Here is a 13,328-nt window from a genome sequence, read left to right as displayed (position 1 = left end):
CATCGTAGGCAGAAATCCCCTGGAAGGGTGAGCCCTAATAAATCTTCCTCCCTTGGGGCTGAAGCGTTGGCTCAGCAGTTAAGAGCACTGCTCTTCCAGAGGTCCTGAGTTCAATTCCCAGCAACCACACAGTGGCTCACAACCATCTATAATGGGATCTGATGCCCTTTTTTGGCCTACAAGTGTACATGCAGATAGAGCACTTATATACATAAAATACATAAATAAATAAAGCAAGCTTCCTCCTTTAAACTGTTTCTGTCGGGTATTTTGTTGCAGCGATGAGGAAGATGGGTGACTTCCTCCTCATGCAGGAGACACGTCAGAAAGCAAAGAGCCCAAGTGTGAGGGCAGCAAACTACAGCTGTACTGAGCTGTCACTTAGGGGTCAACCACAGCCTGCAGGTTATCAGGCCCAGGGCTGTCATTCACTGAGCTGTTTTCAGCAAGGCATTGTGGAGGTTAATTTACATGTGTGGAAATGTCAACATGGTGGGGCATACCTGGGTGACATCTCCCTTGAGTATATATATATATGTGAGATTCTCCCCTGGGCTAGGCTAGGGAATGTGTGATCACCAGAGCTGGCTGGTATCCCCCACCCCCACCCCTGTAACCCCTGTAACCATCTTAGTTGGGCATGGAGGCCACCTGGTCTTAAGTGAATGTGCTTGTGCAGGCGGAGCTCTTTATGTGCGCCTGGCTTCTTGTCTGCCATCATTTTATATATATATACATGAGGGAGTATGGGTTCCAACATTGTGGCTTCTAACCCTCTGGAACTGTAAGGCCAAATGCACTCTATTCTAAGTTGCCTTGGTCGTTGTGTTTTGTCACGGCAATAAAAGAGTAACGAATACCTACTCTCACTGAGCCCCAGCCCCAGCCCAGTCATGGTGTATTCGTTCAATATGAATGCATGGTTTGCAAACGCTGGCTGGCTCTTCATCCTCCCCCTCATCTTTAATCACTGTCTCTTTTGCTTAGGCTGAGATTTTTGGGCCAGGTGAAAGATGCTGCTGTTAGAGACACTACCATTCTGGGATTCCAGATCAATTTGTTTTGTTTTGTTTTTTTTCAAGACAGGGTTTCTCTGTGTAGCCTTGACTGTCCTGGACTCACTTTGTAGACCAGGCTGGCCTTGAACTCACAGTGATCTGCCTGCCTCTGCCTCCTGAGTGCTGGGATTAAAGGTGTGCGCCACCACGCCCGGCAGGATTCCTGATCTTATAGCATCACACCAGACCTTGGTCCCTCTGTGTGCATTGCCCTGTGACTCTGGGCTTATGGGGAAGGTGACAGGGATGTAGGTAAATGAGGTTTGATGGAGACCACAGTAGTGTGGAGCCCAGCACACTAAGAGCTCTTAAACTGTGTATTCCTGTCCTTCACTCAGCTTATAGGGACCCGGCATCTCTGGAAACCACAGATCAAAAGCCAGTCAAGTGGCTCCTATGACAGGAGCAGCTGTGCCTAACCCGATTTTCCTAATTATCCTCTAAATGGGATGCATCCTCCGAGCCACGCAGGCTTCGCGCTCTGCATACTAAGAGGCATAAGATTGTGTCTGCAGAGATGGGAGCGAGGTTCTTATTTCTGCACTCTTTAGACTAGATTGGTGTTTATGTTTGCTGAAGTCTGGTGTTTTGGAAAGTCTTTCTTGGGCCACACCAGACAGAGAGGCGGCCAGCCAGGAGAAAGAGCTTGAGGGCCGAGGGGAGCAGTTAGGGCATCATTTTTTTCTTTCTATAAAGAACGTGCAGATTAAACCATAGCCATCAAAGGTGTGTGTGTGTGTGTGTGTGTGTGTGTGTGTGTGTGTGTGTGTGTACTCATGTGTGAATGTGCTTGTGGGGGCCAGAGGTCAAGCTTGGGTGCCATCACAGAGATCTGCCTGCCTCTTTGCCTTCAGAGTGCTAGAATTAAAGGCCTGTGCCACCACCACTGGGCTGCAGCAGGCGCTCTTATTCACTGAGCTGTCTCTGCAGCCCAACTATTCATCTTTTTTCTGTTTGAAACAAGATCTCCCACTGGGATTGGGGCTTGCTGGTTAAGGTAGACAGGCTGGTCACAGAACCTCATGGGTTCCAGTGTCTTTGCCTCCTCAGTGCTGGGATGCAAGCTTGCCCCTCCACACAGAGCTTCCGATACGGATGCTGGGGGGTTGAACTCAGGTCCTTCTGCTTGGGTAGCAAGCTGTCTATTCAGCCTCTAAGGGTGCTGCTTTCAGTAGCATTCATCTTCCAAATCACATTGACTAGGAAAACCACCTCATCGTGCCGCAAGTTGTGCGTGAAAAAATAGGGTGAGTGTGCAGCTGTAAGCCTGAGACTGAAAAAGGCATCCCTCACCGGGGAAGGGTGCTACAAACTTCACCAAGAAGCAAGCATTACAGACTTGTGTTTAACGTCGGACTCTGGTTTCTGCAACTCAAACTCCGGGACCCCACTGTCCTATATAGGCCGTGTCAGCTTCCCTGACAAACATCCCCTGTTTGTGGCTTCTCTTCTTGAATCACAGGATCCCCTGTTAGAAGCTGGGAGACTGAAGCTCCGTCTTCATGATGTAAGGCATTTTAAAAAGGAGGAATAGGGCTGGAGAGATGGCTCAGCTGTTAAGAACACATACTGCAGGCGGGTGTGGTGGTGCGCGCCTTTAATCCCAGCACTCAGGAGGCAGAGACAGACAGATCTCTGTGAGTTGGAGGCCAGTCTACAAAGAGAGTTCCAGAACAGCCAGGGCTACTATACAGAGAAACCCTGTCTCAAAAAACAAAAACAAACAAAACAACAACAACAAAAAAAAAAAGGGAAAAAAAGAGCACATACTGCTTGTCTTACTTTTCTATTGCTGTGACAAAACACTATGACCAAAGCAACTTATCTATTCATTATCTTTATTTTACCTGCGTTGGTGTTTTTTGCCTGCATGTGTATCTGCATGAGGGTGTCAGAACCCCTAGAATTGCAGTTATAGGCAGCTGTGAACTACTATGTGGCGTTGGGAATTGAACCCTGATCTTCTGGAAGAGCAGGTAGCGCTGTTAACCACTGAGTCATCTCTCCAGGCCCCGACCAAGGCAACTCATAAGAGAAAACGTATTTTTACGACTCATAGCTCCCGAGGCTGAGTCCCTGACCATCATGGCCGTGGGAACACGCAGGCAGGCATCGTGCTAGAGCTGAGAGCTGACTTCTGATCTGCAAGGGCGGGGGGGGGGGGGGGGGGGAGGTTAGGGTGGGGTGCACGAGATTTTGAGACCTCAGAGTTAGATCCTAGTGGCACACCTACTCCAACAAGGCCACACCTCCTCATCCTTCCCAAACAGTTCTACCAAGTGAGGATCGAGCATTCAAATATCTGAGTCATGGGGGACAGAGGGTGGGGAGCATTTTCATCTAAACCATCACACTGCTCTGGCAGAAACCCGAGCTTGGTTATCAGTACTCACACCACCTCTAACTCCAGCTCTAGGGAACCTATACTTCCTTCTGGGCTCCAAGGCGTGTGCACACATGTGTACATACAGACAGTTACACATATACAAAGCTAAAAGTAAAACAAATCTTTCTTAAAAGGCAGGATGTGACCTGTCTCTATGGTATTCAAAGTAGAAACTACCGGGGCTGGAGAGATGGCTCAGCAAGGTTAAGGAGCACTGTCTGCTCTTCCCAGAGGTCCTGAGTTCAAGTCCCGGCAACCGCATGGTGGCTCACAACCAACTATACCCTCTAATGCTCTCTTCTGGAGTGCAGATGTACACACGAGATAGAGCACTCACATACATAAAATAAACAAAATAAAAACAAAGTAGAAACTACCAAAGGAATCTGAGATGTCTGTGTGCTTTCTGGTCACTTCCTTTTCCCCAGTCAGTGGTCCCTCCCTGTGCTGAGGACAGCATCTGAGTCTCTGACCTTGGCTGTCCTGCACCCTACCCAGTGCAGTTCTCTTCCATTTCTCTTTCTGGTTCCCAGTCCCTTCTCCCTCGCTCCATCCTGGTCAGTGATCCTCCATCCAGAGTATGCTAGGCCTCCCGAAACAGTATGCATGTCACGTGTGTGCTTCTCTGGGGGATTTGAAGAAGCCGTGGAAACCAGGGGTGTATGACAGTGCATCTCCAGCTCTCGGGTCCCAAGGTCTCTGTCCTGCTCAGCTGTGTCCTCCCCAGCTGTGAGCAACATCCAAATTCTCTCTCAATACAGTGATGCCTACAAGACTCCTTTGGACCCTCGGTTCCCTAACCCTGGTATATAAACTCTGAGGGGTTTGCCAAGCTCCTTTGAAAGTTCTCTTTGCCTTGTTCCCCTTCCCTCTACCCTGTCTGTTCCCACCCCAGAAGATCTGGATTTAGGGTGGTTCTTCCCACCTCAAATAAATTAAGAAGCTGGATGTGGGGGTGCACGCCTTTAATCCCAGCACTTGGGAGGCAGAGGCAGGTGGATCGACCTGAGTTTGAGGCCAGCCTGGTCTACAAAGCGAATCCAGGATAGCCAAGGCTACACAGAGAAACCCTGTCTCAAAAAACAAAAAAAAAACCAAAACAACAACAACAACAAAAAATCCCTCACAGGTGTGCCCAGCCCCTGAGGTTTTAGTTAGTTGTGGCTGTTGTCAAACTGACAGTGAGAAGAACAGCTGTCACACCTTCTTATTCAGTTTGGAGCCCAGCTCCTGGGGTGGGGTGCCCACAACTGAGATGAGGGGTCCTTCCTCAATCCAAAGTAGATAACCCTCTAGGTGCTAACATGCCTTTAATCCCAGCACTCAGGAGGCAGAAGCAGACAGATTGCTGTGAGTTCGAGGCCAGCCTGGTCTACAAAGTGAGTCCAAGACAGCCAAGGCTAACACAGAGAAACCCTGTCCTCGAAACAAACAAAAACCCAAACAGATTAACCATTACGTGGGAGTCGAGGAGTTTGCATTCCTGAGATTTCTGTGATCTTGGGGTCTCAGAGGCTCTTCATGGATCAGCCCTGAGGAGTTGGCCATGGAAGGCCAAATGGCCTGTGCTGCCAGGAGGAGGGTGGCTCTGTAGAGATAGGAGCTGCCAGCAACTGGGCCAGAGTGAGAGATGACTATCCTCAGCCTGAGTTTTCTTCCTGTCCCAGTGAAGGGAGGCAATTCTTTTATCTTGGTCTTTGGAAACGATGCACCGCTAACAACTCTCTTCCCTATTTCTTCCCTAAATCCTGGCCCTCCGATCCGAGCCTTCTCCTCCTACTGGAATCTCCACTCCTCCGTTTCACCCTTGACTTGTAACTGCGTGGCTACTGGACATCCCATTCTCCAAGAAAAATTCCAAGGAGAGGCCAGGCACATGCCGGCTGAAGGGCCAGCTGGGGGGGGGGGGGGCAGCCCTTCTGCAACTGTGAATTGTGAATATCTCCTGCACTGAACCGAAATGGCTCAGCACAGCACAGACAGTGAGCCTTTGAGCCTACACAACAGGAGAGGGGAGAGGGAAAAAAAAAAACACCTCCCTTCTCCCACCCTCCCCCGCGATTAGGCGAGGCAGCTTCACCCAAGTCCTGATAGCTCCTATCTCTGCTGAGCCGTGCACTCACTTTTTTTCCTGGAGCCACAGGCTGTTTTGCTTTCCCTTTGCTGGTGCCTAGGTTCTCACGCTACTTCTAGCCCCCCGCCCCCCCCCCCAGCGTCTCTAGAAACCCTTTCACTTCCCCCCTAGTTAACCTCCCTGCCTGGCTTCATCCTTGTCCATCACCTACAAATCGCAAATCAGCAACAGTCAATTTTATGCATCTCAAACCTAGCCACGTCTGTTAGCCTAGCATCCTTTCCTGACCCTGTGCTCTTTCTCCAAGTGCTCATGTCGACCTTCTCTGATTCTTCCTGCCAGGAGCTAGCCTTTGGCTGAGCTCGCCTTGGGAAAAGGGTCACTCTGTGTATATGTGTATGTGTGTGTGTGCGCGCGCGCGCGCGCGTGTGTGTGTGTGTGTGTGTGTGTGTGTGTGTGTGAGAGAGAGAGAGAGAGAGAAAGAGAGAGAGAGAGAGAGAGAGAGAGAGAGAGAGAGAGAGAGAGAGAGAGAGAGAGAGAGGCGCCACTGTCCCACAAAGGCACCTATACACCCCAAGCATCAATCCAAGGAATGCCCTAGTCTTACGCCTGGATCTTGGCAGAATCTCAACAGCTGACCTTACATATTTGTGAGACTAATTGATTCTGGGCTTCCAGCACGCTGAGGCCGCACAAAAGGGGGACGGTAGTGCCTGGCACGACGCGCGTGGTCCCGCTCCGTTGCGGGGCGGGAGCTCAGCTGCAGCACCGGGACCTTGGGGTCAGTAGGCAGGGGCGGGGAAGCCGCGGCCGCGCCCTCCTGGCCACTCCCCGGCCGGCGGTGGGTGGCGCGCACTCGCTTATGTCCTCCGCGCCACCACGGTCGCCCACCCCACGGGCCCCCAAGATGAAGAAGGACGAGTCTTTCCTGGGCAAATTGGGCGGCACACTGGCAAGGAAGAAGAAGACGAGGGAGGGTGAGTGCGCGTCCCATTGGCGCCAGCTCGGTGCTAGCGGTGTCCCCCGGGTGTTCGCTCCCTGTTCGCCCCGGCGGCGCCAGTGAGCCCGCCCGCCGCGCCCAGGCTGCACTGCCCGCGACCTTTAGGACAGGCCGGTCCCTGTCCCTGCGACCTTTGCGGTGCTGGCCTAGGCCCAGGACGTGTGTCCTGCTCTGGACACAGGCTGAGCAGGCTGCAGTTCCCGTGCCCACCCTTTTAGTGTGACACTCACAATGATTGAACACATGCTGGTTGAGAGGACGGGCTGCCGACTGTTTGATGCCTGCAAGCGTTGCTCGGTCTCTAAGCCAGTGAAAGGGCACAGGGCACACAGGCCCGGATCCTGGGAAGCCTGGAATCAGAGCTACGACTCCTCCTCCTCCCCAACAAGATCATGTCCCCTGGAGCAGGAAAGTAATTCTAAAACGACCTCCTTTTACTTTTTAAACTTTATAAAAAACAAAAAACAAAAAAAAAAAAACCCCAACAACAACAACAACAACAACAACCCAGAATTGCAATAGATGTAACTTCTGCGCCCTGGCCAGTGCCTTAAGCGCACAGCGGTTTCCAGCCCTCCCATTGTAAGAGACATTCCTGACTTTTCTATTGTCTGGGCTGGCCTGGAGGCTCTTGCCCTTGGGCTGAGATTCCTAGAGCTCACTAGGAGTGGGAGGAGGGGCTTGCTGAGAAAGGACAGGTAGAGAGAAGCCCTGGGGACAGACTTCCTGGGGATTGTCTGCTAGGGACCACCTAGCTAGGGTATGCAGAGCGGCTCCTCCAGTCTCTGGAGCTGGACTGACTCCTAGAAAGTCTGCCTGGGGCCTCCAGGGACAAGCTAGTTGCAGGAAGTGACTGACAATCACCCCGTGGGGCCAGATAGACAGCGGTGATATATTTACTCTTAAAGGGACCTCCAGGCCCTAAATTATAGGCAAACTCATTCTGGCCTTTCAAGACATCTTGAAAGGCAGGGCATGTAGGGAAATGCAGAGCTTGTCTGGAAGCATGATACCACCTACACTTTGACAGAACCCCTGAAGGTCCTGCAGGCCCCCCCCCCCCCCCCCGCCCGCCCAGACTTGCCTTCCCAGGTCTTCAACCCTGGAATGCCCTTTACCAAACTAGATTGTCCAAGGGCCTGGTCTCTTTCCCTGGGGTTAATTTCCAAGCAAATGGGCTTCTCCCCTCTCAAGCCGTCCTTTGCAGAGCCGCGGGGTTGGTCTGCATTCACCTCCATCCTGTTTCCTAAATGAGGCGCCGGCTCCTTTGGCCACGCAGAGGCTTGTCTGGTTGCCTTCTCGGTGTCACCATTGTGATCCGGGCGAGACATCCCTTTTTCTTCATCTCACGCGATGTGACAACGATGGACAGGAATTCTTTCCGTCATCTGGTTTTGCTTTTGAGTTGGGGTTTTGCTGTGTCGCTGAGTCTGGACTCGGTCCTGGGTTCAAGTGATCCTCTTCCTGCCCCAGCCTCCCCTGTATCAGGAACCGCAGGTGTGTGCTGTTGTTTGTGGCTTACCATCTATGTGGATCCGATGTAGTTTGGATAGGGTCCAGACCTTGGAAAGTAGAGGAGCGGCTTACTCCTTTAGGGCCCTGGGAATGAATTCCATGATGTGGACGGCTATGGGAAGTCCCATGATCCTAAGCCGTGACTGTCAGAGGGCCTGGGAGTGGGGGCCGGATGTTGGAGGTGTGTGTGTAAAACCTAAGAAAGAAAATCTATCATAGAAAAGCACGTATAAGGGTATGAATGGCTACAGCTGCTGTGTGTTCCATGTGTGTGCAGGCCAGAGGTCCTCCTCAATGTTCCTCGCTAACCTGTCTATATATGTATGTATGTATCTATGTAACTATGTATCTATGTATGTATGTATGTATGTATGTATGCATGTATCTATCTATCTGTGTATGTGTGTATGTATGCATGTATCTATCTATCTATCTGTGTATGTGTGTATGTATGCATGTATCTATCTGTGTATGTGTGTATGTATGCATGCATGTATGTATATATGTATGCATGCATATATGTATGTATGTATGTATGTATGTATGTATGTATGTATGTATGTATCTCATCTCATCTCCCTATCCTGGCTGGCCTGGAACTTGTATAGACCAGGCTGGCTTGGAACTTGAGACCTGCCTGGTTATGCCTTCTGTGTGCTGGTATTAAATGGTATGTGCCACTACACTTGGTTCCATCTTGGTTTTTTTTTTTTTTTGAGGCAAGGTCTCTCATAGAACCCGGAGCTCTTTGACCGGGACCTGCAAGCCCCAGGGTTCTCTGTCTTCGCTTTCCCTGACTTGAGATTACCGGTGAGCAACACCTGGCTTTTGACTGTTCTTAAAAATCACCTCAGGCAAGCACTTTCCCGACTGAGCTGCCTTCCCTGCCCTTGTTACAGCCTTTCTGCCGTGGGGCACTTACACTATTAGAACAGAAGGGACACATCACTGAAGTAATGAGCTGGCCTCAGTTTCCAATTGTAAGTGCTTCTCTGCTGTGCTTTTATGAGATCGTGTGTGTGTGTGTGTGTGTGTGTGTGTGTGTGTGTGTGTGTGTGTCTGGAAGATGGAGGGCTAGTCTGGCCCAGTTTAAATCCACCCAGAATTCCAGCAGCCCCTCCCCCTCCCCCTTGCTTCTGCTGGTCTTGCCATCCTGTGAGTTAGCTGGGCCCTCTGCCTTGGTTCTCAAGCTTGGAGTACCTGTCGCCCCTATAACAGAAAGCCACAACCCTAATTGGTCTCTATGGCAGGAATGGAGGCAAGGGTCTGCCTTGGAAGGGCCGAGTAGCTTCCAGGAGAGCCTCCGGGGAGTGGAGAAGGAATGGAGGGGCTAATGTGAATACTGTGTAACGAGATCTTGAATAATTGAGCCTTGAGAGCTGCCAGTATTTCTGCAGACCTGTTGCCTTGGCAACTGGCCCTCCTGACTGCTCTTAGCCTTGACTTTGGGCCTCAGGGGCTTACATACAGATGCCTGCTAGGGAATGACCAGGGGGAGGGTATAAGGCTTCCCAGCCTGTGTTGCCTCCTTTGTTAGAAAGTTCAGGGTGGAGTCTGGATTTATCCTGAGGTGAGGACACCAGAAGTGGGGAGGGGATGGCTGGTGAAGTTCCAGGTTCGGGGACATACAGGACATACCCCACCTTGCCTGTCAGAGTGGTAAAGTGGGGAGAGACTGACTGGGACACATGTTCTGTCACGTTCCAGGAGGTGGGGGTAGGATGTGGGGTGAGCTAGGGTGCCCAGCACAGGAAGTGTCTAAGAATGAACAGGGCGTGATTCAGCCCAGTAGAGACACTATGGTGTCACGGGGGTGGGGGGGGTGGGGGGGGAGTGGTCTGGTCAGAAAAGGGAAGTGTGACTAACAGTGCCCATTGGAAAACGGAAGGGAACGCCTACAACACTCAGGCCTCCCTAAGTAGAGTCTGAGAGGTCAGGAGCAAACTTAACCTCTGGAGGTCAGGGTGTGTTGCTGGCGGGGGGGGGGGGGGTATCTACCCTATCAATTGTCTGTCTGTCTATCTATCCTCTATCTATCGGGGCATCCACTCTATCAATTGTCTAGCCATCTGCCTGCATGCACGCATGCACTTTTGTCTCCTAGCAAAACAGAGTGAAGACTGGAACGTACCCTCCCCACCGTGATTCTTCCAGGCAGTGCAGAACTTCATCTCAGTCAGTCCTAAGTGAACTTGAGAGGTTTTTGTCTCCAAGTCCATAGTTGACAATGGAGCTGCTGTCATCCTGAACGCTGGGGGCAATGTATGATGTTGGATCCCTGATGCATTGCCTGTCTGGCCCTTCCTTCCCCAAGGCTTCAAAAATCTCGGATCTTCTTTTCTTCTTCTTTCTTTCTTTCCTCTCTTTTTTTCTTTTCTCTTTTTTTTTTCTTTTGTGACAAGGTTTCTCTGTGCAGCCTTGGTTGCCGCGGCACTCACTCTGTAGACCAGGCTGGCCTCAAACTCACAGAGATTCACCTGCTTCTGCCTCCCCAGTACTGGAGTTGAAGGCATGCACCAGCCACCACTGCCTTGCAACTCTTCGATTTTTTTTTTTTTAATTTTTAAACAATCTCCATATTTTTGCTTTTTCTAGTATCACCGACTGGAATCCTAGCGCACGAGACTTTTCATACTGCCTCCCCTCACTCGCCGTCCAGCTAGGTTTCCTCCATGTCTCTATGGCCACTGTGCATCTCACGCAGTGCTGAGAGCCCAAGCCTTGGCCTTGGCATGCAGGCTGAGCAGTCTACCCAATGAGTTACATCCCCAGCCCTGAACGTCTGAAATGTGCTCAGTGCTGGGAAAGAAGAGAGACAATGCAACCAAATTGTTCCACATCCCAGTTGGTTCTTACAGGAAACGGGGAGGAGAAGCCACTGATTCCCTTTGGCCCAGACCCTAGGGGAAGTGTTGCTCCTGGACCTGAGGGATTCAGGAAACAGGTGGCAGATGGTTGGCTGTATCCTGGGGACCTCAGGAGCTAACCTGTGTCAGGCCCTATACTCAGGACAGGAAGGCCTGGTTGGGGGAGGGGTGAGTAGATGTGGGGGCTGAGCCTCTTCTGGATACATGGTCAGATTTGAGGGCCAGGGGTTCAAGGTGGAGCTAGTGGTCTGTTGTAGTGTGCTGTAATAAATCATTGATTAAAGGCAACACTTGGGGGGGGGGAGTTTATTTGTATTACACTTCTGGGTTACAATCCATCATTGAGGACAGGCAGGGCAGGACCTGAAGCAGGAACCAAAGAGGAAAGCAGCTTATTGGCTCATGGTCGGTGAGCTCATACAGCCCAGGCCAGCCTGCCACAGTGGCCTGACCCTCCCTGCTGTGTCAATCATCAGTCCAGACCTTCTCTCACAGACATGGCCACAGGTCAGTCTGGTGGAGGCAGCTCTTTAGTTTAGGGTCCCTCTTTCCAGGTGTGTCAGGCTGTTAATGAAACTTAATCAGGATACGTCTTCTCTTGAGAGTAAAAGACAGTTTTGTAGAGGCATGTTAATTCAGAACATGGCTGTTCTAGCAAGAGATCACATCCAAAGACCTTCTAGGTCTGTGTGATCTGGCTGGATACAAATACACCTTTAATTCAGGAGACAGAGGCAAACGGATCTGAGTTGAAGGCCAGCCTGGTATAGAGCAAGTGTCAGGTAAAGAAAAGCTTAGGTCCAGGCATGGTGGTGCATGCCTCTAATTCCAAACAATGAAGGTAAAATTTGTAGAAGGAAGCACCCATGTTTGAAAGTGATGTCTAATTGAGTGGCAGAAAAGGCGACAAATCAGTGAAGATTTGACAGAATAGGATACGCCCAACTCTCATGAGAAAAGAGAGGAAAGGAAAGCTACTCAAGAGGTAGTTTTTCAGAGGGAGGAGGCAGTTTTACCAGGACAGTAATTGAGAGATGGGTTGCAGAGCGAAAACTCAGGTGAAGACAGAATGAGACAGAAAATGAGAAGAAGCCAGAAGATTAGAGCAGATTGCTGAGTTAGTTTGAGGCCAAGCAGAGCAATTCCGGGCCAAGAGAGAAGCCAGATTGAATAAGTCAGCTGGGAGAGGAGTTTGAGCCAGAACAGCTGAGTTGAACCAGCCAGGTCAGAGCTCAGTAAGAACAAGAAAGGGTGAGCTTATTAAGCAGTAAGTCTCAGAGGCTGAAAATATTCTAGGCTTAGGTTAGATTGTATGGAGGCTAGAAGCTTCCAGGACTAGGCCTAGGTTAGCAATAAGCCTCCCAGACAGCAATTGAGCCAGGAGAATAAAAGGTACTTTTAAACAGCTGTAAATTAGACAAAGGAAGGGGAGAGTCCCCAGAGTAGATCCCTCAGCAGGTCCCTTTTGGGGAAATTCAGGGAGCACCTTGTGGCTGCGCTGTGGTTTGGTATAAGGGGCCACGGTCAGCCATAGAGGAAGAACCTGAAACACAGCAAGGATGACCTATTTGGGTGATGTTCATTAGAGGCCCTGAAGGCCACCATGTGGTGTGGGTAGTGAGGAAACTGAGGTAAGTGTAGGTGGAGCCAGCTTCAGCACTACAGCCTCAGTGGGGTGGAGAGAGAGGTGGGAGCAGCTGGGTGTCAGCAGGGGAGGATCGAGGCCATGTACATTGAGGTTTCTAGAATGCTCTAGTGGAAAGAGAAACAAGGAGCTGTGAGGTTCTAGAGACCCAGCCAACCAAGAGAAACTGGCCCACAAAGCCTTTCTCCAGACCTGTTACTGGGGATGGAGCCAAGGCCGGGAACATGGTAAGCCCCTGTGGTACCACGGAGCTGAGTCTCAGTTCTTTTCCTCCATGGATGATCACTAAGGAGCTTGTTTTGCTGGTGAAGAGGGAGCTCCTGGTCCATGAAGAAAGGTCCAGTTGGGTGGTCCAGGATCTCAGTTCCTGTGTCCTCGTTACTGTCTAGTCATCTCTTTTCTGAGCTGGGGTCCCCTGTTTCATTGATGCTGCCAGGTCCAAGAGCACCACTCCCCCTAAGGCTTGGGCATCTCCCCAAGAGGACGGGAGACTTTCATGGAGGCTTCGTGTGGCTTCATCAGGTTCCTTGTCATGATTTTTTCTGATCATAATATCAAATCTGGGCTTTTCTTCAAGTGTGATGGTGCGTTCTGTGGTCCCCAGGGGAGCATCCTGATCTGTAGTGGGTGCTTTTCTTGGCAGCTTCCCGAGATTTCTCGGAAATCTGGCTTTAGCAGAGAAAGAGGTGCCTCTTGGCCCTGAGAACTGTGCCTCTTTCAACCTCTACCTTTGGAGCTAGGCTTTCTCTTCCATCCTAGCTCCCCAATTCTGCCATCCATGGT

General features: G+C 50.8%; 1 protein-coding gene across 2 annotated transcripts in view; it reads left to right on the top strand.

The window, feature by feature from the left end:
• Positions 1–6,222: 6,222 nt before the first annotated feature.
• PARVB (parvin beta) overlaps positions 6,223–13,328 on the top strand; it is an 84,882-nt gene continuing 77,776 nt past the window's right edge. For both annotated transcript variants that reach the window (XM_084749794.1, XM_084749793.1), the window contains exon 1: positions 6,223–6,495. In XM_084749794.1, coding sequence (XP_084605920.1) covers positions 6,381–6,495 — 115 coding nt within the window. In that variant the 5' untranslated portion in view covers positions 6,223–6,380. The remainder of the gene's footprint in view (positions 6,496–13,328) is intronic.

The sequence above is a fragment of the Acomys minous genome (assembly GCF_964271855.1).
Source record: "Acomys minous genome assembly, chromosome: 12".
Taxonomy (NCBI): Eukaryota; Metazoa; Chordata; class Mammalia; order Rodentia; family Muridae; genus Acomys; species Acomys minous.
This window is presented reverse-complemented; position numbering and strand designations above follow the sequence as displayed.